General features: G+C 51.6%; 1 protein-coding gene across 20 annotated transcripts in view; it reads right to left on the bottom strand.

Moving 5' to 3' along the window:
* The window catches only part of DNM2 (dynamin 2), a 108,338-nt gene that overhangs the window by 50,067 nt on the left and 31,791 nt on the right, over positions 1–26,480 (bottom strand). For all 20 annotated transcript variants that reach the window (XM_054250457.2, XM_078360590.1, XM_003735489.6 and 17 more), the window contains exons 2-5: positions 22,833–22,906; positions 10,442–10,591; positions 8,799–9,002; positions 7,708–7,806 (exon numbers count right to left, since the gene is read on the bottom strand). In XM_054250457.2, the coding sequence (XP_054106432.1) occupies positions 7,708–7,806; positions 8,799–9,002; positions 10,442–10,591; positions 22,833–22,906 (527 nt within the window). The remainder of the gene's footprint in view (positions 1–7,707; positions 7,807–8,798; positions 9,003–10,441; positions 10,592–22,832; positions 22,907–26,480) is intronic.

Below are 26,480 nucleotides of genomic sequence, written 5' to 3'. Positions count from 1 at the left end.
TAGAGATGGATCCTATCCCACGAGGCACTCACAGACTGTGTTACAGCACGTTACTCAGAAACAACACAGAGGTTGCGAATGTACATGGCAGCCACGAAGAGCAACGGAAGTATTTTGGGGAAGGAGAGATCACATCCAGCCTGGGACAAAGAAAAGCATTGGGGCAGATGAAATCTACAAGCTGAGAATTAAAGAGAGGTAAGAAAAGGCTGTGGTGGCACACGCCTGTAATCCCAGCACTTTGGGAGGCCAAGGTGGGTGGATCACAAGTCAGGAGTATGAGGCCAGCCTGGTCAGCATGGTGAAACCCCATCTCTACTAAAAATACAAAAAATTAGCCAGGCATGGTGGCATGTGACTGTAGTCCCAGCTACTCAGGAGGCTGAGGCAGGAGAATTCTTGAACCCAGCAGATGGAGGTCGCAGTGAGCCAAGACCACACCACTACACTCCAGCCTGGGCAACAGAGCAAGACTCCATCTCAAAAAGAAAACCCTCAAGGCCAGGTGCAGTGGCCTACACTTCTAATTCCAACACTTTGGGAGGCTGAGACCGAGAGTTTAAGACCAGCCTGGGTAACACAGCAAATCCTCATCTCTACAAAAACATACTAAAATTAGCAAGGTCTGGTGGCATATGTATATAGTCCCATCTACCTGGGAGGCTAAGATGGGAGGATCACCTGAGCCTGAGAGTTCAAGGTTGCAGCAAGCTGTAATCACCCCACTGCACTCCAGCCTGGGCAGCAGAGCGAGGCCTTGTCTCAAAAGAAAAAAAAGAAATAACATCTCCAAAACAAGAGCAATAATCCACTATCAAGCGAGTATATTTTAAACAGTTGGGTACATCAGGGTATTCATGCCCAGAGAGATAAATGGAACTGAAAAGAAAGTCTAAAAATACACTGAGAAGGAGGCAGAACTGAAAGTCAACACTTCAATCTATGGGGGAGAAAAGCTGGGTGAAGATTCAATGCATGCTGCTGGCAAAGAATCCAAGTGGAATGTCTACCATAGTTAATCCTCAAGGGATCACAGACTTAGAAAACATGAATCTAAAAAAGAACCTGACGAAAAAATGAATGATTTTTTTTTTTTTTTGAGACAGGGTTTCACCATGTGGCCAGGATGGTCTCGATCTCCTGACCTTGTGATTCGCCTGCCTTGGCCTCTTGAAGTGCTGAGATTACAGGCATGAGGCACCACGCCCAGTCTGATTTTTTTTTTTTTTTAAAAAGACAGAGTCTTGCTCTGTCGCCCAGGCTGGAGTGCAATGGAACAATCTCGGCTCACTGCAACCTCTGCCTCCAGGGTTCAAGTGATTCTCCTGCCTCAGCCTCCCGAGTAGCTGAGATTACAGGCATACACCACCCATGCCCAGCTAATTTTTTTATTTTTATTAGACACGGGGTTTCACCATGTTGGCCAGGCTGGTCTTAAACTCCTGACTTCAGGTGATCCACCTGCCTCAGCCTCCCAAAGTGCTGGATTACAGGCGTGAGCCACCACACCCGGCCTGAAAACATCGATGATTTTTTTTTTTTAAATGACAGTACTTACATTAAAATTTTCCAGAGCAAAACACAAGCAACAGTGAGTGGAGGAGAAATGGAACTGAGGGCAGGGAACTGGGAGAGACTCTCCTCGATTTATAACCTTTGGTATCATTTAAAATTTGTGTGTGTGTGTGTGTGTGTGAAACAGCGTCTCACCAAGGCTAGAGCGCAGTGCTGCAATCTCAGCTCACAAAAGCCTCAACCTCCCAGCCTCTAGCGATCCTCCTAACTCAACCTCCCAAGTAGCTGGGACTACAGGCGCATAACCACCATGCCTAGCTAATTTTTCTAGACACGGGCTTTCCCCATGTTGCCCAGGCTGGTCTTGAACGCCTGGGCTCAAGTGATTGTTTTGCCTCAGCCTCCCAAAGTGCTGGGGTTACAGGCAGGGGCCACTGCACCTGGACCATTTCTGAATTTTCTAATCAAGGAAAACTACTTTTAGAGTTAAAATACTAGTTTGAAGAAAATATTTATGACATTTGAACATAAAGAAATTGGGAAGGTGAAGGGGTAGGGAGACGGCATCCAAAAAGCCAGAACAGGCCGGGGGCGGTGGCTCACGCCTCTAATTGCGGCATTTTGGGAGGCCGAGGCGGGTGGATCACAAGGTCAGGAGATCGAGATCATCCTGGCCATTGTGAAACCCCATCTCTACTAAAAAATAAATAAATAAATAAATAAAGCCAGAACGGAGCCAGGCACACTGGCATGCGCCTGTAGTACCGGGTACTCAGGAGGCTGAGGCAGGAGATCACTTAAGGACAGGATTTGAAGGCCAGCCTGAGAAACATAGTGAGACCCTGTCTTGAAAAATAATAAAAATAAGTGAATATTTTTCTAGAAAAGAATGAAACACCAGAGCAGCCAGGAGCCCCTAAGCATGGACATGAGGCACCCAACAATATGGGTGTGCAAATGGGTAACATGGGAAAGAAAGATCATAGCCAGGTGCCAGATAAATGGTAACTGCTTAATAAATAGATGCAGTTATTGCTATTCACTGTTTTTGTTTTGTTTTGTTTTTATGAGGCAGAGTCTAGTGCTACAGCACATCTGTAGCCTAGGCTGGAGTGTACTGGTGTAATCTCAGCTCACTGCAACCTCCGCCTCCAGAGTCCCAGTTCAAGCAATTCTCCTGCCTCAGCCCACGAATAGCTGGGATATAGACTCGAGCCACCTCACCTGGCCTATTATTGTTATTAACATAAACAAGGATGGAAAAGTAGGTTGGGGGTAAGTGGCAAGAAGCCAGAAGTGAAAAATGTGTATTTATGCTCCGTTTTCTTTTTCTTTTTTTTGAGACGGAGTCTCACTCTGTTGACCAGGCTGGAGTGCAGTGGCATGATCTCGGCTCACTGCAACCTCCACCTCCCGGGTTCAAGTGATTCTCCTGCCTCAGTCTCCTGAATAGCTGGGATTATAGTCATGTGCCTCCAAACCTGGTTAACTTTGGTATTTTTAGTAGAGACGGGTTTCAGCACAAGCTCGTCTTGAACTCCTGACCTCATGATCCGCCCACATCAGCCTCCTGAAGTGCTGGGATTACAGGTATGAGCCACCACACCCAGCCTATGCTCCATTTTCTTTGCAGTGGGGTTGTACATGTTTCTCTGGAGAAAAAGGGGAGAGCTTCCTGTCATCTATCCTGCAGGGTCTTGACTGCTCTTCATCCTTTCCAGATCTCCCTTGGATCCAACAGGGAGGAGGGAAATGGAAGCATGCCAAAAGGTGAGGTGACAGTAGGAGACCCAAGATTTGAACCCAGATCCCTGTGAAGCCAAAGTCACTATCACCTGCGTGACAGCATGAAGAAGGAAATAGCAGGGGCCAGCAAAAAGCAACTGGCTTGGATTTGGGTTGATTTACTTATTTAAGAGATGAAGTCTCACTCTGCTGCCCACTCTGCATTGCAGTGACATGAACACAGCTTACTAGTCTTGAACGCCTGGGCTCAAGCCATCCTCCAGGCTCAGCCTCCTGTGCAGCTGGGAGTACAGGCTCATGCAATATCACACAAGGATAATTTTTTTTTTTGAGACAGAGTCTCACTCTGTCGCCCAAGGCTGGAGTACATACAGTGGTGCAGTCCCAGCTCACTGCAACCTCCACCTCCCGGGTTCAAGCGATTCTTGTGTCTCAGCCTCTCAAGTAGCTGGGATTACAGGCATGTGCCACCATGCACAGCTAATCCTTTTTTATATTTTTAGTAGACACGGGGTTTTACTATTTCGGTCAGGCTGGTCTCGAACTCCTGATCTCATGTGATTTGCCTACTTCGGCCTCCCAAAGTGCTGGGATTACAGATGTGAGCCACCGTGCGTAGCCTGGATAATTTTTTTAAGAGAGAGATGGGGTCTTGCTGTGTTGCCCAGGCTGGTCTCAAACTCTGGGCCTCAAGCCATCCTCCCAACTGAGCTTTCCAAAGTCAAGTTAAAAGCATGAGCCACCGTGCCTAGCCTGGGTTCCCATAAAGGACAGGAGTTGTGAGTGATTAGCACGCCAGGAAAAAGGGTCCAGTGGGAGGGCTTCTGAAGCCTGAGGTCATAAGACAGGAGCAGGCTTACAAGTGAGCTGAGAGCAGAAGTGCCTTCATTCTTGGAAACAGGAAGGAAGGCAGAGAAGGGCAGCCATGGATATCAGTGAGTCAGGAGGAAGGGGAAGAGGCCCATATCACCAAATCCTCAGCCCATCTAGTGCTCACAGACCTCAAAGGCCCTTAGGATCCAAGGTAGAGGCCTAACCATGTCCAAGAGCAGCCAGGTCGGGGTGGCTATAGGAGGGTGTAGGGGTGGGTAGGGTCTGCTTTCCTCTTTAGCACGAGCAAATCCTCCCCAAACCTCAGCCAGCCAGATTCGCTTCTCAGCCCTGGATCTTCACAGCCAAACAGGTTTTTGAATTTAGCCCCAACCACATACCCCTGGGATCTGGGGTCACCTCACCCAGTGTCTCAGCAGTGCTAGGGGATGGTGGCAACCAAGGTCGGAACTTTTCCCCACGTCTATCTCAGACATCGAAGTGGGAAACCGGGAGTAAAAGAAATGGTCCAAGGGACTGTGGCTAAGCATGAAAGGAAAGGCCAGGAGGTGTCAGCAGATTACAGTTCATCCCAGAGGGCAGGAATGGCTTTTAAAAACACAAAACAGGCTGGGCACGGTAGCTCACCCCTATCATCCCAGAACTTTGGGAGGCCAAGGCAGGAGGATCACAAGATCAGGAGTTTGAGACCAGCCTGACCAACATGGTAAAACCCCATCTCTACTAAAAATACAAAAATTAGCCAGGCATGGTGGCACATGACTGTAATCCCAACTACTTGGGAAGCTGAGGCAGGAGAATTGCTTCAATTCCAGGGGGTGGAAACTGCAGTGAGCCGAGATTGAGCCAGTGCACTTCAGCCTGGGCAACAGAGTGAGACTCCATCTGAAAACACACACACATACAAACACACACACCCCAAGGCCAGGCACGGTGGCTCACGCCTTTAATCCCAGCTCTTTGGGAGGCCGAGGTGGGTGGATCACCTGAGGTCAGGAGTTCGAGACCAGCTTGGCCAATATGGTGAAACCCCAACTCTACTAAACACACAAAAATTAGCTGGGTGTGGTGGTGAGCACCTATAATCCCAGCTACTCGGAAGATAGAGGTTGCGGTGAGCTGTGATTGCACCACTGCACTCCAGCCTGGGCAACAAGAGCAAAACTCAGTCTCAAGAAACAAAGACAAAAACACAAAACCACCAAGCAACAATCTAGCCATGAGCAACTGCACATGCCTATAATCCCAGATACTTGGGAGGTTGAGCTGGGAGGATCACTTGAGCCTGGGAGTTTAAGGCTACAGTGAACTATGATCACCCTAGTGCAGTCCAGCTTAGGTGACAGACTAAGACATCATCTCAAAAAAAAGAAGAGAAAAATTTTTTTGTTGAGACAGAGTCTCAATCTGTCTCCAGGCTGGAGTGCAGTGGCATAATCTTGGCTCACTGCAACCTCCACCTCCTGGGTTCAAGTGATTCTCCTACCTCAGCCTCTCAAGTAGCTGGGACTACAGGCACTCACCACCACCATGCCCAGCTAATTTTTGTATTTTTAGGAGAGACAGGGTTTCACTATGTTGGCCAGGATGGTCTCAATCTCTTAACCTCGTGATCCACCCGTCTCAGCCTCCCAAAGTGCTGGGATTACAGGTGTGAGCCATTGCGCCCAGCCTGAGAAGAGAAGAACTTCTAACAGCAAGAGTGAACCCTAATGTAAACCATGCACGTGGGGTGGTGACGATGGGTCAGTGTAGACTCATCAGTTCTAACAAATGCACTGCTCTGCTAAGCATGTTGATAGTGGGGGAGGTTACAGGTGTGTGGGGCCACAGGGCTTATGGGAAATCTCTCTATCTCCCCCTCAATTTGGCTATGAACCTAAAACTGCTGCTCTGATAAAATAGTTAAAATATTTTTTAAATAAAATAAAAAATACCTAGGTTACTCCTCACAAAAGGTCTGAACCTAAACTTGAACCTGAACCTGATGAGGCCTCTGTCTCGATCTAATTACCAACTAACAGGGAACAGTCATTGGCCAAATCTCCATGTGGAATGTGATCTGGTTTCTTCCACAAATGAATGGTACAGAAAAAAACAGGGGGCCGGGCGCGGTGGCTTATGCCTGCAATCCCAGCACTTTGGGAGGCCAAGGCGGGCGGATCACCTGAGGTTGGGAGTTCAAGACCAGCCTGACCAACATGGTAAAAGCCTGTCTCTACTAAAAATACAAGAATTAGCCTGGTGTAGTGACGGGCACCTGTAATCCCAGCTACTTGGGAGCGTGAGGCAGGAAAATTGCTTGAATCTGGGAGGTGGAGGTTTCAGTGAACAGAGACTGCGCCACTGAATTGCACTCTAGCCTGGGCGACAGAGTAAGACTCCATCTCAAAGAAAACCCAAAAACAAAAAGGGGATGCCAAGGAGAGGTGTAGGTATTTATGTGTAAAATGCTACAATGCCTAGGATTTGTAGAATTTTTTTTTTAGAGGCAGGATCTTGCTCTGTTGTGCAGGCTGGAGTGCAGTGGTATGATCACAGCTCAATGCTGCTTCAAACTCCTGGGCTCAAGCAATCTTCTGACCTCAGCCTCCTAACTAGGTGGGACTATAAGTATACACTTCCATGCCTGGCTAATTTTTAAATTTTTAGTAGAGATGGGACTTGATATATTGCCCAGGCTAGTCTTGAACTCCTAGCCTCAAGGTACCTCCTGCCTCAGCTCCCAAAGCACTGGATTACAGGCGTGAGCCACCTCAACCAGCCAATGCCTAAGACTTGTTTTAAAATCTTCATGGAAGAAAATAATCATTGCAGGTGAGGATATTTGGGATAATCACTATTAGCCAGATGTTAGTAACCAGAAGCTAAGGAAGCCATCCATAAGGACTCTTTGAACATTTTTCTGTAGTTTCGGGAATGTTTGAAAATGCTCATAATAGGCTGCGTGTGGTGGCTCACGCCTGTAATCCCAGCACTTCGGGAGGCCAAGGAGGGTGTATCACCTGAGGTAAGGAGTTTGAAACCAGCCTGCCAAACATGGTGAAACCCCGTCTGTACTAAAAATACAGAAATTAGCCGGGTGTGGTGGCACGTGCTTGTAATCCCAGCAACTCCAAAGGCTGAGGCAGAAGAATCACTTGAACTCGGGAGGCGAAGGTTGCAGTGAGCCGAGATTGTGCCACTGCACTCCAGCCTGGGTAACAAGAGCAAAAACTGTCTCAAAAAAAAAAAAAAAATCCTTATAATAGAAAGTAATTAAAAAATTAATTAAAGTTATAAACCCCAGGGAGCTGGGAGCTGAGGAAGAGTAACCGCTGGCTGTCTGGGGGACGTGTGGCTGCAGGTGAGTTTAGTTTCCTCTTTCTATACGCTTGTTTTCTAATGTTCCAGAAACCAGCAGGTGTTAACTGTGCACTTGAAAACCGAACGCATACAAATCAGAAGAAAAAGATACATATGTTCAAAGGGAAAGGAAAGAAGGAATTACGGTGAAATGGAGAAGCAGTGACTTCCAGGCAGGCACGGAACAGGTGCCAGGGTTTCAGTAATGATAAGGACATGCCACTAGACCCCACCCATCCTCCTGCCTCGCCAGCACCCCCAAAGCCACACCTCGTCTCAATGGGAGCAACTTGTTCTCCAAGACATCCCTGGCGTCGGTGCCCTCGTCCATCAGGTCGAGCTTGGTGATGACACCAATGGTCCGCAGGCCTGAAAGAGCCCAGAGGTCAGAGGTCAGAGCCTGCCACCAGGAAAGAGAATCAGCTGGCAGCTGCAAGCCACCTGGGGTCCAATCGGCCCTGAAACTTCCAGGTCACATCACCTGGCAAAGCTGTAATGTCACTGGTCTGGACCCCAATTTCCCATGTGTTAAGTGAAGATGGTCACAGCCCTGACCTAGGGCTACCTCTTGCCCTTAATGGCTAAAATTCCACTCTGAAAATGATCCCACCCAATTCCACCTCTCTACAGGTCACTCCAGAGGTAAGGATGTCCTCCTAGCAAAGCCTCACATCTGCAGATCCACCGCTCCTCCACGGGGGCTGAGGACTGGGGCTCGGTGCCAACCCTGTGTGTTATATGTGTGGCATGTGCATGAGACACTGGAGACAGATGGAAGCCAGAGCGAAGATCTCTGGTGGGTTCCAACTTGGGCATCATGGGAGCCACAGCTGTGCCCTCCCTGGGGCCCCTTCCTGCTCACATTCTGCAGTGAGGGTTGAGCACAGGGATCTGAATAGAGGGACCCAGGGGCGTCAACTCGAATGGAAATAGATGATCTCACCATACAGAAGACCAGAAACAACCCAAATGTTCTAAAGCCCTCACATCAGCAGTCGGGGCTAGGACTGAAATGCCCGTTCTGACGAATAGGGAACCATGCCTCAAGGAGTGGAGTAACATCTAGATGGGACCTGAGGACTGCTGGGCTCTTCCTTCAGCCCTAGACCAGCTTCCCGCCCTGGCAACATGGGCACTGCCATGACCAAGGAGAAGGAGTGTCCAGCTGCCACACAGTGACTTCCCAGAGATGCCCCCCAGCACTGCTGGTTCTTGGAGAAAGTGCTATGTTCCAGGAGGTCTTTTCCTAAAGCAGCCACGTATCAAAGAGAACACCAGTGACTTGGAACCAAGGATGCTGGGCACGTCCCATGCTCACAAGCGTCTCGAAGAGGAGGCTGCTGCCCTGGGCTCAGGGTTACCTTGGGGATCCACCTCCTTAGCCAGCTTGAGGGCGTCTGAATTAGCCAGGTCCATGTTGGCAGGTGTGACGGCCAGGATGAGGCTGCTCTCCCGGCTGATGAACTGCAGGATCATGTCCTTGATCTGGTACTCGATGTCTGGAGGCTGGTCTCCCACAGGTACCTTGGTGATACCCGGGAGGTCGATGAGGGTCAGGTTCAACACTAAGAGGGAAACCAGTGGGAAAGGCAGTCAGAGTCGGGAGACGGGAGACGGGAGACGGGAGACACGCACAGGCCTAGAGCCATCCAGCTGAGTACCAAGTTCCTGGGTGGGGGATGTCACCTGACACGCCACCTGAACCACACCTCTGATTTAGTAACTCCCCTTCTAGGATCCCATCCTACAGATACCTCCACCTACTCCATTGCAATGACACAGTTCTAAATCAGCACAGTTCAGACTGGAATAGATCTGAATGACTAAGTAAATTTCAGCCTATCCATTCAGCTAATACCAAAGAACCATTACGGACAGACAGATGAGGCTGGGCATGGTGGCTCACATCTGTAATCCCAGCACTTTGGGAGGCTGAGGTAGGCAGGTCACGAGGTCAAAGGATCGAGAACATCCTGGCCAACATGGTGAAACCCCATCTCTACTAAAAATACAAAAATTAGCTGAGCGTAGTTCCAGCTACTCATGAGGCTGAGGCAGGAGAATCACTTGAACCCAGGAGGTGGAGGCTGCAGTAAGCTGAGATCACGCCACTGCACTCCAGCCTAGTGACAAAGTGAGACTCTGTCTCAAAAAAAAAAAAAGAAAAAAAGAAAAAGTAGCTGGGTGGGCTAGGCATGGTAGCTCACGCCTATAATCCTAGCACTTTGCGAGTCCAAGGAGGGCTGATTGCCTGAGCTCAGGAATTTGAGACCAGCCTGGGCAATATGGCGAAATGCCATCTCTACTAAAAATACAACAACAACAACAAAAATTAGCCAGGTGGGGTGTTGCACACCTGTAATCCCAGCTACTTGGGAGGCTAAGGCAGAAGAATTGCTTGAACCCAGGAAGTGGAGGTTGCAGTGAGCAGAGATCATCCACTACACCCAGCATGGGTAACAAAGCGAGACACTATCTCAAAACTAATTAACTAAATAACAAATAAATTAGCTGGGTGTATTGGCACATACCTGTGATCCCAGCTACTTGGGAGGCTGAGGCACAAGAACTGCTTGAAACCAGGAGGTAGAGGTTGCAGTGAGTAGAAATCACGCCACTGCACCCCAGCCTGGGCAACAGAGGAAGACAAAACTCTGTCTCAAAAAAAGAGAATCAGGATATTTTACAAAAGTCTGGTTCTGGCCTCTCTTGATGCACTGCCTTGAGCCAAGTAGTGGCCGCCCTTGGTAAAAGGGGCAAGCGGCTGCAATCCCCCACAACTCCAAATATCTTCCTGGCATGCTCTTTGAGCTGAGACAGAGGTCTGGGCACTACATACCCAGCTCAAGTGGGAAGAACAGAGCCGGGGGCTATGCGCGTGTGAATATCAACTGTTTATGAATGGGCACGTGCTCACCATGAGCGGAAGCACACAGTCTCACCACAGCATTGTCCACGAATGACCAGAAAGAGTCAGTGATGCGTCCCCACCCGTGCTGCCTACCGTGTGGCGAGTAGACCCGAAGGTTGATGGGCACTGGGGAGATGCCCTTGTTGGTCCCCGTGACCCTGTCTGTCTCTGCTTCAATCTCCTGCCGGACTTCATCAAAGTCTGTAAACTTTTTGGACTTGCAGTGCAAAAACTCGGCATATTCTGGAAAGGGAAGAGAGATGCTGAAAATGAGAAAGCGCTGTGGGTGGGGCACACACAGACTGCGGGGAGAAATGCTTTGTTGAGTGAAAGTGATGACCCCAGTCATCGTCACTCTAGGAATGGGGAAGTGACACAGATTCATTCTCATGACAAGTGTTCTGCAGGGAGTGGGGGGTTTCCTATAGACTGAATAGACGGAGCCCTTTCCAGATCCTGAAGAGTACATTCCCATGTGGCACCCTGCAAACTATTAATATATGTCAAGACATGTTATGAATTTAAAAAAAAAATCAACAGGTAGACGTGACCAATGACCAATGTTTGTTTTTTTCGTTTTGTTTTTTACAGGCAGGACCTCACTGTGTCACCCAGGCTGGTGTGCAGTGGTGTGATCATAGATCACTGCAGCCTTGAACTCCTGGGCTCAAGTAATCCCCTGCCTCAGCCTCCTAAAGCACTGGGATTACAGGCATGTGCCACCATGCCCAACCGTTTATTTGTTGATTTTTCTTTTTTGAGACGGAGTCTCACTCTGTTGCCCAGGCTGGAGGGCAGTGGCACAATCTTGGCTCACTATGACCTACCCCTCCTGGGTTCAAGCAATTCTCCCATCTCAGCCTCCCAAGTAGCTGGGATTACAGGCACCTGCCATCAGGTCTGGCTAATTTTTGTGTTTTTGTAGAGGCAGGGTTTCACCATGTGGGCCAAGCTGGTCTTAAACTCCTGAGCTCAGGTGATCCACCCGCCTCAGCCTCCCAGTGGGAGCATCACTTGAGCCCAGGAGTTGGAAGTTACAGTGAGCTATGATCTATGATCGCACCACTGCACTCCAAGCTGGGCGACAGAGCAAGACACTGTCTCAAAAAGAAAAAGAAAGGGGTAATAAGTCACACTGGCAAATAAGTCAGAGACCTGACCCACCACAGAGACGCATTAAAAATGTGCACTGCCTTGTTTCTAAGAGTAGAAAACAGAAAATAGCCTCAATGTCCACCAGGAGGAGACCTGGTGACGTGAGTAACGCAGCCATGCCACAAACTGCCTCGAGCAAGGGCAAAGAGGAAGATGAACCCCTGGCCAAGTGTAGAACCAAGGCAGAAAGAAGAGTGTGAGGAGGTTCGCCATCCCATCATAGCGACCTGAGAAGCTATGGCACCCTGGCCAGGCCCTGCATGTGATCTGGTTGCACCTCACAAGTCCCTTGACAGGTAGGCATCTCTAAGATCTCCGTTTCAAAGATGAGGAAGCTGAGGCCCAGGGGGGTTAAGGGCCTTAGCCCAAGTTCTGTGATGGAGCTGGGACTGGGAACTCATAAATTCTGGCTCCAGGTAGTGGCTCCCAAGCCAGACGGCCTTTGTGAGGCCACCGGAAGGATCGTCGCCTCTCTGAACTTCTCTGCAGGGTCAGGGACTGACTCAGTGGGCTCTGATGACTGAGGACTGTGGCCAGAACAGGCACTGGCCACCCAGATCAGGAGCAATGAGGACGACTGATGGAGGATCCAGGATCCCCACCCCCACCCCTAGCCCTGCTATCAGCTGACCCAGTTCCCAAGGACAGTCACACCCCAGCCTTCTGAAGGGACAAGAGGAAGCACTCAGCTGCTCTTCCTGTAGCAGCCGCTAAAAATGGAACAGCTCCCAACCCCCCACAGCAAATTACCGTTCTCTTCCGACTCCAGGACCCCAGCTCAGCCCCAAAAGAGACCATTTCCCTTCAAAGAGTGCATGGGGACACGGCATGGAAGATGGGCTCAGGGGAAGGACACAGGCCCTGTCTCCAATAGGCCTCTGCCCTGACAAGTGTGGTGTCTGCAAGGCCCAGCCCCACCTCCTCCTACTCCTGGGCTTGCCTAGCTGCTTCCTCTCCCAGGCAGGCTTCCCCGAGTGGGGCATCTTGGCCCCCTTCTCCATCAGAGCCTGTAATGATGGGGCCAGGACCTGTGGCTGCAGCACCCCAGAGCCCAGCTGTGTGCAGTAATGAGCTCAGTCTGCAGTCAGAGGGCCCTCCCAGGTCTCAGTCTACTGATCTATAAAATGGGCATTATAACATGCTGTGTGAGGACTCAACACCTGCACAAGAAGAGCGGAGCCAGCACAGCTACCGTCTGAGCAGCTGGTGGGCAGAAAGCCCCAAGGAGTGATGTGGCAAAGAGAGCACCAGGGCAGTGGGCCGTCATTCCCTGGCACGCACAGGTGGGAGCCCAGAGAGGGCAAGCGGCTCTCTCAAGTCACACAGCATCCCCACCTCCTGCAGGTCTCTCTCCCCACAGCAACTACTTAACCCAGCCCCCTCCTCCCCTGCCATTGTTTTCCCGTAACACTTAACTACCATCTGACAAAGTCTAATATAGAGGTTTGCCTTGAACGTCCATGCCACCAGGGCAGGGACACCCATCTGCCTTGGTTGCTGCTGTGTCCCAGGACATGTTAGGTGGGAAAATGGAGGCTCTGCGAGCCCAGCTGCCATAGGCTTCGGGGACATTTACAACTCCCCACCCCCAACAAGCCGAATCTAGGTGTCTGAGCTGCAGAGATTCCACTGGAACCTCAGGCCATCCCCCAAGGCAGGGACGGGGAAACCACCCGGGAAGGACCACCTGCCTGACCCAAGTCTGCAAGGGCAGGAGCTGGAACCCCGTGGCCAGACCCACACACTGGGCTTAGGAGCATAGCACCTTCCCTGGTTGTCACATGCCGGCTGGGAACTGACAGGGGATCAGAGAAGGCAGGGGCCTGTTCTTTGTGATCTCCCCTCCTAGATCCTTCTGCTGTCTGCCAACCCCTCCATGTGGGTGAAGGAAGTGGAGAACAGGCGCCAGAAAACTGTGGTTTCTTCCCTAGTGGGTAGTGAGCAACAGAACTACACCTGAGAAAAAGGCCCAGCCATTGACCAGGTCTGCCCAGCTGCTTGCCCTTTCTTCACAGGGTTCCTTGGCATGGTGGAAGTAAATGCTAGATGCCAGGTCAATAGAGGTTGTTTTTTTTTTTTTTCTTTTTGAGACTGAGTCACTCTGTCCCCTAGGCTGGAGGGCCTAGGGGCACAATCTCGGCTAACTGCAACCTCTGCCTTCCAGGTTCAAGCTATTCTCATACCTCAGCCTCCCCAGTAGCTGGAATTACAGGCACATGCCACCATGCCCGGCTAATTTTTATATTTTTAGTAGAGATGAGGTTTCACCACGTTGGCCAAGTTGGTCTCAAACTCCTGACCTCAGGTGATCCACCAACCTCAGCCTCCCAAAGTGCTAGGATTACAGGCATGAGCCACCGTGCCCGGCCCAATAGAGGTTTAAAAGCTTCCACCAGGCCGGGCACAGTGGCTCACACCTGAAACTCCAGCACTTTCAGAGGCTGAGGTGGGAGAATCATTGGAGGCCAGCCTAGGCAACATCGCAAGATCCTATCTACAAAAAAATTAAAAAGCTAGGGTGGGCATGGTGGCTCACGCCTGTAATACCAGCAACTGGGAGGTCAAGGCAGGCGAATCACCTGAGGTTGGGAGTTCAAGACCAGCCTGACCAAGATGGAGAAACCCCATCTCTACTACAAATACAAAAAATTAGCTGGGCATGGTGGTACATGCCTGTAATCCCAGCTACTTGGGAGGCTGAGGCAGGATAATCGCTTGAACCTGGGAGCCAGAGGATGCGGTGGGCCAAGACGGCGCCATTGCACTCCAGCCTGGGCAACAAGGTAAAACTCCATCTCGAAAAAAAAAGTTAAGTGGGTGTGGTGGTGCAAGCCTGTAGTCCCAGCTACACAGGTGGCTGAGGCAGGAGAATCACTTGATCCAGGAGGTTGAGGCTGCAGTGAGCTGTGATCATGCCACTGCATACCAGTCTGAGTGACAGCGGGAGACCCTGTCTCAAAACAATGACAAAAAGAGAGAGAGCAGAGGGCCTAGCCTGGGGCTCTGGAGCGCTCCATGTGCTCAAGTGCTGGAGAGGAAATAATTTTTTTTAAAACAATCCACTGACCCAAAAAATCAGTCGGAGGCCTTAACACTGAGCTCCCTGTCAACATGTCTCCAGCAGCCGAGGCCAAGACACCAAGCCACTGAGCCACCCCTGGCTCTGCCTGTCCTGGTCCCTGCCATCAAGCTGCACCACGCAGCCACCCTCCGCAGACACGGCATTTCCAGATACCAAAGCCTGTTCCTCCAGTTCCTGGGCAAAGCGTTCTGACAGCTCCACACGCACCCCACTGTCGCCGGGCACCCTGAGCCAGGAGAGCTCCCTGGGAGGAGGGTCAGCCCAGGGCCCCTCTGAGAGGTTTGCAGTTGGCATGTGATCAGGCCCTGGGGACTCCGAGGGACCCAGCCTGGTGCACAGCAGGAATAAAGGAATAAACCAGGTGGTCATCCAGCAATCACGTTGCCAAGGCCAGGGAGTCAGCCGTCCTCACCCACTGCAGGGCCTCCTAACTGTGGGCCGAGTGGCTGCACTTGGGGGTCTTTCCAAAGAGACGTTCTGCCTCCCGCTAAGCTGGAGCTCTGAGAGAGCAGGGACTTGGTGTGAATCACGGTTCCCCCCAGCATCTCAGATACAGTAGCTGCTTAATTAAAATCCATTAAACGGAGCCTATGTGCTCTAATCTAGGAGGACATCACCCCCCAGGAACCCCCACTGGGGCCCCAGTCAATCCCCCACCTCAGGCTTTTTGAGAGGTGTCCCCAGAAGGGAGCCACAAGTACAAGCTGCCACCTTCTCAGGGTCAGGGGGCCTAGAACAGGAAGAAGCAGTCCCTTGCCAGAGGCCACAGTCACCTATCTCTACAAAAAAATTAAAAAGTTAGGCCAGGTGTGGTGGCTCATGCCTGTAATCCCAGCAATTTGGGAGGCCGAGGTGGGCAGATCACCTCAGGTTGGGAGTTCAAGACCAGCCTGACCAACATGGAGAAACCCCATCTCTATGGTGGCGCGTGTCTGTAATCCCAGCTGCTCAGGAGGCTGAGGCAGGAGAATCACTTGAACCCTGAAGGTGGAGGTAGTGGTGGGCCGAGATCGCACCACTGCACTCCAGCCTGGGCAACACAGCGAGGCTCCTAGTGATCCTGGAGGTCTTTGGAGCCTCTGGTTTCAAAGGAGCTTGTGGAAGCCCAGAGTGACTGAAGGCTGTTGGTCAGAAGATGGCCCACCCAATCTTCAAGGCACACCAGTCATGGGCCTGCTTGCATCGGTAAAGAATTTTGAAATAGCCAGGTCCTGCTGGGAAGGCCTGCCTTCAGCCAGACAGGCAAGACAGCAGGGTTTGGGGAGGTGATGAGAGGGAGAGAGGGAGGAGAGTTTTCAGGCTACCTCAGGGCTTCACAGCCTAGCCATGCCCAGCTCCTGGTTCTTACCCTTCTCTAAGCACCTGTTTCCCCGAAATACAATGACACAGAACCCGGTGCCGAGGGTCCCATAAGACTGTGATCAAGCAGGGCATGGTGGCTCGTGCCTGTAATCCCAGCACTTTGGGAGGCTGAGGTGGGTGGATCACCTGAGGTTGGGAGTTGGAGACGAGCCTGACCAACATGGAGAAAACCCATCTCTACTAAAAATACAAAATCAGCTGGGTGTTGTAGTGGGCTCCTGTAATCCCAGCTACTTGGGAGGCTGAGGTAGGAGAATTGCTTGAACCTGGGAGGCGGGGTTGCAGTGAGCCGAGACTGTGCCACTGCACTCTAGCCTGGGAAAAAAAAAAGACTGCAATCAAATCCCACTGGGAACACCCAGGCGGCTCAGCTGTTAGTCTCAGGGGATCTTAAGGGGCCAGGCTAGGGTCCCAGTGCTTTGCACACTGGGGCTGGCCCTGGATCTTCTCATCATCCCCCTAGCAAAGAGCACAATGACTAGGCTGTCCCTGAAAGCAAGGACAGGAGATCTGCCTTTCCCAAACCTGGGGTGGGCAGACATGACTGGGAGGAACAACTTGGGGCTGAGCCACCATCAGGAGACCCTGGCTACCACGCCAGCAGGCAGGATCCACTCACGCAAGACTTTTCTGAGCCTTCAGAGGGCACAGCACACAGCACCTCCCACGCCCATTTAGCCCTTGAGCTCTCTGATCCGAGACAACAGGCAAGCATCTCCCGGTCCAGGACACATTGCCACAGGAAAGGTGACAGCCTGGGCTGGCATCCCAGCCAGTCCACAGCCTGACGCATGCCAGCTTGGTTTCCTCTCCAGACATAAGGCTGCAGATCAAATGGCAGAGTGATGGGCAGGGCTCACTAGGGGAAGGAACTTGGTAAAGTAACCCTGTCACTTCCCGCCCAGTAGTCAAGAAGGGGTACAGGTGGGCAGGGCACAGTGGATCATACTGGTAATCACAGCACTTTGGGAAGCTGAGGCAGGGGGAATCACCTGAGATCAGGAGTTTGAGACCAGCCTGACCAAAAATGGAGAAACCCCGCCTCTACTAAAAATACAAAATTAGCCAGGCGTGGTGGCACATGCCTGTAATCCCAGCTACTCGGGAGACTGAGGCAGGAGAATTGCTTGAACCTGGGACACGGAGGTTGCGGTGACCTGAGATCACACCACTGTACTCCAGCCTGAGCAACGAGAGCAAAACTGTGCCTCAAAACAAAACAAAACAAAAAAGGAGCACTGCACCAACTTTTTAAGCTCCCTCACTTAGCCCGAGCCTGCAGAGCACCTGCTCAGTGCCAGGCCCTGTGCTGGACAGAGCCGACTGCCATGCCTGCCCTCGTGGTGCTGGCGCAGAGAAAGACCTGAAGACAGGAGTTTGAGACAAACCTGACCAACATAGTGAAACCCCATCTCTATCAAAAATACAAAATGGCCGGCGCGGTGACTCACACCTGTAATCCCAGCACTTTGGGAGGCCGAGGCGGGTGGATCACGAGGTCAAGAGATCGAGACCATCCTGGTCAACATGGTGAAACCCCGTCTCTACTAAAAATACAAAAATTAGCTGGGCATGGTGGCGCGTGCCTGTAATCCCAGCTACTCGGGACGCTGAGGCAGAAGAATCGCTTGAACCCAGGAAGGCGGAAGTTGCAGTGAGCCGAGATCACACCACTACACTCCAGAGTGGACAACAAGAGTGAAACTCCATCTCAAAAAGAAAAAAGAAAAAGAAAAAACAACAGCATAATTTGTGCTGCCGAGTACGAAGGTGGCAAGTGACTGAGTAGGGGTGAGCGGCAGAGACAGCGGCACGTAGCGGACCGTGCATTCTGGGTAGGGAGCACAGAGCACAAAGCACAGTGGGAACCAGCAAGCTGGGCCTGAGAATCAGGAGGGAGATGGATCTCGGCAGCAGCTGGGGACCAGGAGGGGGTGAGGTTCCCAGAGACTGGCAAGGGCCACAAAGCCTGGAGCCAGGTCCTGACATCTCTCCCCTGGTTCCCGTGAGCAGACAAAGTCCAGTTCAAGGCCAAGGGCAGTGGGGAGGGGTGGCTCACAGGGCCTTGCCATGCACTTTCCACACAGGAACAGTCCCAGGCACCCAGAGTTTATGGGCTGCTTCCCAATGAGGGCGAGGTTCACCCGTGGGCCACCAAACTTCCTGATGGCTGTGGTCTTAGGTAATGTTTAAACTTCTATGGCTAGAAGTCATGATTCACTGGGAACGGTCAGAATGAGGGCAACCTGGGCCACACCGGGCATCGCCGAAACCAGAGGGGACGAAAGCCAAGCTGCAGGGGCCTTGTGTTTGGACATCAGACCCCACGGGAAGAGACAGCCACACCACAGCCAGTGGGGTGCCACGGCCATGATGGCAGCACCACCATCACCCTCATTTTACAGGTGAAGCCTCCAAGGCACAGAGAGGGAAGTCACTTTAACAAGTCCCGGGCCAGTAAAGGGTGGCAGCCTTGCTCTGAGTGTGGTCATGGAGAGTCAGCTTCCAACCCCTAGGAACCACGTGGTCCATGGTATCCCCAACAAGGCCCCACAGGCCCCAGCAATCACACAGAAATGGTCTCGAACTCCTGGCCTGTGTTCATTTTCCTCTCCTGTTAGTAGAGCATCCTACATCCCATCCACCTCCTCCAGCCGGGTGCCTTTGCTGCTTAATACTTGGCCTGGAGGACACTCTAGACTGCCCGTCACCTGCCAGCACCACCTCCTGCCTGGCACCATGCCAGCCTCCCCCACTTGCATTCTGCTCCGTGCCTGTCCCTGCTGAACATAGCAGCCAGCAGTCTCCTACCATCAGCTCCCGATGCCTGAATCCTCAAAATGCCTGCTAGTCCCAGTCCTTCCTGCCTCCTGGCCCCTCCCCAACCTAAAGCCACCCCTCACTGCTTTGCTAATGCTGTTTCCCTACCTAGAATGTTCTCTCTGAGCCCCCAACCCAAAGGAGAATCCAACAGACACTCACAAGCTGAGGCTCGGGGGCTGAGACCATGTCAGGTGCTCACACTGCCTCCCTGGCAATCTACTGAGGCCCAGCACAGAGTGGGCACCTACTTGGAGCAATACAAGACTGGAGCCTGGCCACACACAATGGCTCACCCCCGTCATCCCAGCATTTTGGGGGGCTGAGATGGGAGAATCGCTTCAGCCCAAGAGTTTGAGACCAGCCTGGTCAACATAGCAAGACTTCATCTCAACTTAAAAATCTGCTGGGCGCAGTGGCTCACGCCTCTAATCCCAGCCCTTTGGGAGGCCAAGATGGGGGGATCACTTGAGGCCAGGAGTTCAAGAACAGCCTGGCCAACATGGTGAAACCCCCATCTCTACTAAAAATACAAAAATTAGCTAGGCTGAGTGGTGTGAACCTATAGTCCCAGCTATTTGGGAAACTGAGGCAGAAGAATTGCTTGAACCTGGGAGGCAGAGCTTGCAGGGAGCTGAGATCGTGCCACTGTACTCCAGCCTGGGTAACAGAGCAGGACCATGCCTCAAAAAAAACAAAACAAAAAAAGAGTCTGAAACTGCCATGATCAGGCGGGGATGGGAGTGCAAGCTGGGAGGCAGGAAAGGGCCCCACCCACGTGGGACACCCTGGGACTCCCTTTTCCTGCATCCCCTCAACCAGCCCAACAGGATGCAACTATGTCTCCATGGCTACCACAGCTGCCACACCCATCCCCCCAGCCCTCCCAGCACCTACTCCTGCCTCCTCCAGGGTACCGCCCCAACACTGGCCCCAGCAAATGGCCCTGTGGTCCCTTTTCTTCCGACAGCCACAGGGATCTGGTCAAGCCACACCTCAGCCTAAGGCTACATTCCCCAAGAGTAGGCTCAAGGGTGGGCTCTAAAGACAATGCCCCATGTGCCCTAAGGCAAGTGGTCAGGAAGCCTCAGCTCCCTCCTCTGTAAAGTGGGGACAGATGTCAGGAAGCTATCACCCGTTCATCCAGGTCAGGCACTGGTCAGGTCTGCCCTCCATGCTCCCGCCTGGCCAAGGCTCTTTGCTTCTTCTTTCCCCTCCTCCCCAACATGTATTAAATAACGTGTTCTTCAAGGCTAACAATAAGGTGATGTTATTATCTTCACTGCCCAGACAGGAAACACACTGTCCGTCCCTCCCTAGGAGCTGGGATTGGAACCTGAGCAGTCTCTGCTCCAAGCCTCCACCCAGCAGGTCAGGCTCTCCCAGTGGTGTGGCCAGGGACTAGCAGCATCACCAGGGACTCATTAAAAATGCAGTTTGTGGCCAGGCACAGTGGCTCACACCTGTAATCCCAGCACTTTGGGAGGCTGAGGTGAGCAGATCACCTGAGCTCAAGAGTTCCAGACCAGCCTGGCCAACATGGTGAAACCCTGCCTCTATTAAAAACAAAAAAAAATTAGCCAGGTGTGGTGGCTCATGCCTGTGGTCCCAGCTGCTCAAGAAGCTGAGGCATGAGAAACGCTTAAACTGGAAGGTGGAGGTTGCAGTGAGCCAAGATGTCACGCCACTGCATTCCAGCCTGGGTGACAGAGACTCCATCTCAAAAAAAAAAAAAAATGCAGTTTGTACATCTGTCAGCACTTTGGGAGGCTGACGTGGGTGGATCACAAAGTCAAGAGATGGAGACCATCCTGGCCAGCATGGTAAAACTGAGTCTATACTAAAAATACAAAAATCAGTCAGGCATGGTGGCACACGCCTGTAGTTCCAGCTACTCAGGAGGCTAAGGCAGGAGAATCACTTGAACCCGGGAGGCAGAGGTTTCAGTGAGCTGAGATCGCACCACTGAACTCCAGACCGGTGACAGAGTGAGATTCCATCTCATAATAAATAAATACGATAAAAAATAAATAGCAATGGTCAAGGGCTAGCACGATGGTTCATACCTATAATCCGAGCACTGTGGGAAACTGAGGCAGGAGGACTGCTTGAGGCCAGGAGTTCAAGACCTACCTGAGTAGCATAGTGAGATCCCATCTGTAAAAAAAAAATCAGCTGGGTGTGATGCTGTGTGCACCTGTAGTCTTAGCTACCAAAGAAGCTGAGGTGGGAGAATTGCTTGAGCCCAGGAGGTCCAGGCTGCAGGGAGCTATGACTGCACCACTACATGGCCTGTGGAACAGAGTGAGACCCTGTCTCTTAAAAAACAAAACAAAACAAAACAAAACGCCAGGCGCAGTGGCTCACGCCTGTAATCCCAGCACTTTGGGAGGCCAAGGTGGGTGGATCATGAGGTCAAGAGATTGAGACCATCCTGGCCAATATGGTGAAACCCCGTCTCTACTAAAAATACAAAAAATTAGGCCGGGCGCGGTGGCTCACGCCTGTAATCCCAGCACTTTGGGAGGCCAAGGCGGGTGGATCACGAGGTCAAGAGATGGAGACCATCATGGTCAACATGGTGAAACCCCATCTCTGCTAAAAATATTAAAAAAATTAGCTGGGCATGGTGGCGCGTGCCTGTAATCCCAGCTACTCGGGAGGCTGAGGCAGGAGAATTGCCTGAACCCAGGAGGCGGAGGATGTGGTGAGCCAAGATCGCTCCATTGCACTCCAGCCTGGGTAACAAGAGCGAAACTCCGTCTCAAAAAAAAAAAATTAGCTGGACGTGGTGGTGCGCACCTATAGTCCCAGCTACTCGGGAGGTTGAGGCAGGAGAATTGCTTGAACCTGGGAGGTGGAGGTTGCAGTGAGCCGAGATCACGCCACTGCACTCCAGCCTGGCGCCTGGTGACGAAGCAAGACTCTGTCTCAAAAAAAAAAAAGGAGCCTGCTTTAACGAAAAAAGAAGAAGACACAACAAGAGTATAGCATAGGATTGGGCAGAGCAGCTGCAAAACCACCAGATATTTGGGGACAACTGGCGACATGCTGAGTAGGGACTAGGACGTGGATGACCTGTGGGAATAAATGTGGGTGACCTGCAGGAATGGCTCCTTCTCTGGGGCATGGTGCTGAGACTCTGTAGACAGGTGTCTTTACTGCATGGAGAGGTGTACTAGGGTGTGAAGGATGGATGTGTCACAATGTCTGCTACTGATTTTGAAAGGGTTCAGCAACACTGGATTACTATGTCATATTGAAAGCACACAAGGGGCCAGGTGCATTGGCTCACGTGTGTAATCCCAGCACTTTGGGAGGCCGAGGTGGGAGGATCATTTTGAGGTCAGGAGTTCAATACCAGTCTGGCCAACCAGGTGAAACCCTGTCTCTATTAAAAATACAAAAAATTGCCAGGCGCGGTGGCTCACGCCTGTAATCCCAGCACTTTGGGAGCCCGAGACGGGTGGATCACGAGGTCAAGAGATCGAGACCATCCTGGTCAACATGGTGAAACCCCGTCTCTACTAAAAATACAAAAATTAGCTGGGCATGGTGGTGCGCACCTGTAGTCCCAGCTACTCGGGAGGCTGAGGCAGGAGAATTGCTTGAACCCAGGAGGCGGAGGTTGCGGTGAGCCAAGATCGCGCCACTGCACTCCAGCCTGGATAACAAGAGCGAAACTCCGTCTCAAAAAAATATATACAAAAAATTAGCCGGGTGTGGTGGTGCTTGCCTATAATCCCAGCTACTCAGGAGGCTGTAAACTGAGATTACGCCACTGTACTCTAGCCTGGGAGACAAAGCAGTCTCTGTCTCAAAAAAAAAAAAAAAGAAAGAAAGAAAGAAAAGAAAGCACCTGGCATGCAGGTCACAGCTGAGGCCTCGCAGTGTGGGTATGTAAGTGTTCACAGAGCCGTTTTCCAACTTCCTCACACACGTGAAACACGTGAATTCGATGTCCAATGGCAGCCCGGGACCCAAGTTCCACCCTCCGCCTCTGGCTCCTCCTGGTCACCACACCTACATTCACTTCCTGCTGAACCTCAGGCCAACCCACCTTACCTGTTTTTGAGAAGATAAGCTGCAGAATCAGAGGCCTCCGAGTGACGATTCCTGACCCGCGGGGAAGGAAGTCCCTGTGAGGGGAAAGGGACAGAAATTACTCATTCATCCGGATCAAGGGACAGGAAGTGTGACAACACGTGGTAGGGCAACTCTGTCTTGCAGTTTGGGCGACCTCAGCAAAGACACCAACCCCAGCTGGGCCCTGGGGAATGCTCTGGTCTTGGAGGGTCCTGAGGCGTGAGGAGCTCAGGAGGGTCTGCATCAAAAGTCATGGTGACCAGAACCATTTCCCTCTGGTAGGCTGTGCCCCACCCCCAGCACTCCCAGGGGGCCCATTCCCTGACATGTATTTGTTAAATTTCCCCCAGATCCAAAAGAGATCAATGCATTTCCTACCTGTTTTAAATCAACATAATGCCACATGTATACACGTAAAATACAAGGAAAGTTATTGATGACAAAATAGTTTGTTTCATGTACAGAAAAGTCTCATCTACAGAAGCAGAAGGTGGATCAGTGGACACCTGGGAGTGGGAACAGGGAGTGACTGCCAATGGAGGGAAAGAGCTTTCTGGGGTGATGAAAATGTTCTAAATCTGGACTATGGTGATGTTTACTAAAGTTAACTGTAAACGCCTGGACAAGATAGTAAGACCCCATCTCTACAAAAAATAAAATGAATGAAAATAAAATTAGCTGGGTGTGGTGGCCCATGCCCATGGTCCTGGCTACTTGGGAGGCTGAGAGAGGAGGATGGCATGAGCCCAGGAGGCTGAAGCTGTATTGAGCCATGACTGCACCACTACACTCCAGCCTGGGCAACAGGACAACACCCTGTGTCAAAAAAAAAATTACTACAAAATGACTAAAGGCCACTAATTCTGAAATGGATAGATTTCGCAGAATGTAAATTACCACTCAATAGAGCTGTTTAAGAAAAATACATAACCTGGCAGGGTACAATGGCTCACAACTGTAATCCCAGCACTTTGGGAAGCAGAGGTGGGCAGATCACTTGAGGTCAGGAGTTTGGAACCAGCCTGGCCAACATGGTGAAACCCCATCTCTACGAAAAAATACAAAAATTAGCCAGGTGTGGTGCCAGGAGCCATAATCCCAGCTACTCCTGGGCTGAGACAAGAGAATCGCTTGAACTCGGGAGGTGGAGGTTGCAGTGAGCCAATACCAGGCCACTGCACTCCAGCCTGGGCAACAGAGCAAGATTCTATCACCAAAAAAAATAATTTAAAAAAGGAAAATACATATTCTATGTCTTTCACAATGGAAAAGTGTCGGGCACAACCACCCCAGAAGATGTAAGGAAGTAGCCTGCACTGACTTACCGTGACTACACCAGGATTCCAACAGGAAGCAAGACAGGACGTCACCTGTACCCTCAGAAAGGAAAATGAAAGCTTCCCGTCGGGCACCAAAGTAGGAACAGTAGGCTCAGAGTACATTAAAGGCTCCAAAGGAATTCTGCTGTTTCACATAAAATGGTGAAAGGTTCTAGGCAATTTCTTTCTTTTTTTTCTTTTTGAGACGGAGTTTCCCTCTTCTTGCCCAGGCTTAATGCAGTAGCACAATCTTGGCTCACTCCAACCTCTGCCTCTGGAGTTCCAGCGATTCTCCTGCCTCAGGCTCCCGACTAGCTGGAATTACAGGCACGTGCCACCACGCCCAGCTAATTCTTTTGTATTTTTAGTAGAGACCGGGTTTCACCGTGTTGGCCAGGCTGGTCTTCAACTCAACCTCAAGTAATCAACCCGTCTTGGCCTCCCAAATTGCTGGGTTTACAGGTGTGAACGACCACACTCAGCCGGCACAGAAAATTTCAAACAGGTTTTATACCAAGATGAATGTCAGCATTGTTGAAAATTTATACAGGACACAGGACCATTGGTACTGTACAGCTGTGTCCTGTACAGAATAAGACAGATCCAGGGTCCCTGACCAAGCATCCTGAGTCCCTGACCAAGTGCCACTAATACTACAACCATTCTCAGCTGGCAGGTGGCCCTACCCATGCTGGGAACCCCTGAAGAGGGTGCTGGAGGGTTCCAGGAGAACTGTTTCTCAGCCAGGGCTGGGCACTGGAAATTCCTGGGGATGTATTACCCAGTGGGTGGAGTCGGGGGAGATGATGTTCTCTTGCCACACACTCTGAACGACGGGTTCCAGCCCTGTCAGCTGGGAGGCCGTTCTACCTCTTCTGAAGCACTTCCTCTGGCTGGGTGCAATGACACAGCAGTGACCACAAAACAGGTCAGTCCAAGCACTCGGGGGGGCTTGCAGCCTAGACTGCAGGAAAAAGGGGATCTTGCTGGGCAACAGAGCTATGAAGGCCTCCATGGGGGCGCTGCTGGCAGAGCAGGGCAGTGAAGTATTAGAAGCAGCCTCCAGTGGCCAGCACTGGGGGCTGGGGGGAGGCGGTGCTGGGGATTACGATAAGGAGGCTGGTCATCACTGTTACAGCAAGGCCACCAGCTGGGATTCAGGGACGGATTATAACAAATGTAATCCATCTTTGGCCATATTATTAACAAATGTAAGCTTTGAAAATCCCCCTCTGGCTGATGCAGGGAAGGGGATGGGAGCAGGAAGCAGGTGGGGGGACTGCTGTATTTCAGGTGAGTGACATCAGGGGCAAGACTAGGGAGATGGCAGGCAGGGGCACAGAGGGCAGTAGACAGACCCTAGGCAGATCCAAGGGTGGTTTGGGAGGTAGATGGCCACTACCTGGGAGCAGACTGGACGGAGAATAGCCAGGAGGGTAGAAGGAGGCAAGACAGAGGGGAGACCCTGGGGGACAAACCCTGGCCTTTGCACCCTGCCTTTGCAGCCACAGGCATCACAGTCCACTCTCCGGGCCCAGGATGCTACCTGTCCTCAAGCCGCACTCCTGAGGATGACAAAAAGCCCAAGGGCCCTGCCTATCACGCAAGATGCCCAGTTAACGCTGATCCTGAGCTGTACTCTCCTCCCATCGGCCTCTCATTTGGCTGATGAGGAGCCTGAAGCACAAAGAGGATACGAGACTTGGACAAGGTCACAGCTCGAGGCTTGCATGAGAAGAAGTGAATCTCTGTCACTGGCTCCTGAGCACTTGCGAGGTGCTGGCGACACTGGCACCAACATTCTGATGGGGTGGGTACAAGGAAGACACACCTCGGGGTAAGAGGGGTTGGGGGATGGAATAACTGGAGAGAGCTCTCTGAGCAGGGGGAGGGAGGGAACAAGCTACATCAACCAGAAAGTGGAGTGACTGCAGCGACGCAAACAGTGAGGGGACTCCCCAGTGCAGGTCACAGAACCCAAGTCATCTCTCAGCACAGGCCCTTGCCTCCCCTTCACAGTGCAGCAGACACCAGGCCCTCCCAGGGGACTAACCCTATGAGCAGCACACGGAGCCCTGGCCCCCCCAGAACCCAGGCCATCTAGCTCACAGGTAGGAACCTGAGAGGCAGGGACACTTGGCATCTTGCACATCAGAGATGCAGCACCTCAGGCAGAGCACGGTGGCTCACGCCTGTAATCCCGGCACTTTGGAGGCTGAGGCGAGCAGATCACCTGAGGCCAGGAGTTCAAGACCAGCCTGGCCAACATGGTGAAACCCCGTCTCAACAAAAAGTACAAAAAAAGGTT

Source organism: Callithrix jacchus, chromosome 22, assembly GCF_049354715.1.
Source record: "Callithrix jacchus isolate 240 chromosome 22, calJac240_pri, whole genome shotgun sequence".
Taxonomy (NCBI): Eukaryota; Metazoa; Chordata; class Mammalia; order Primates; family Cebidae; genus Callithrix; species Callithrix jacchus.
The sequence above is the reverse complement of the archived record's forward strand: the minus strand, read 5'-3'. Positions and strand labels throughout refer to the sequence as shown.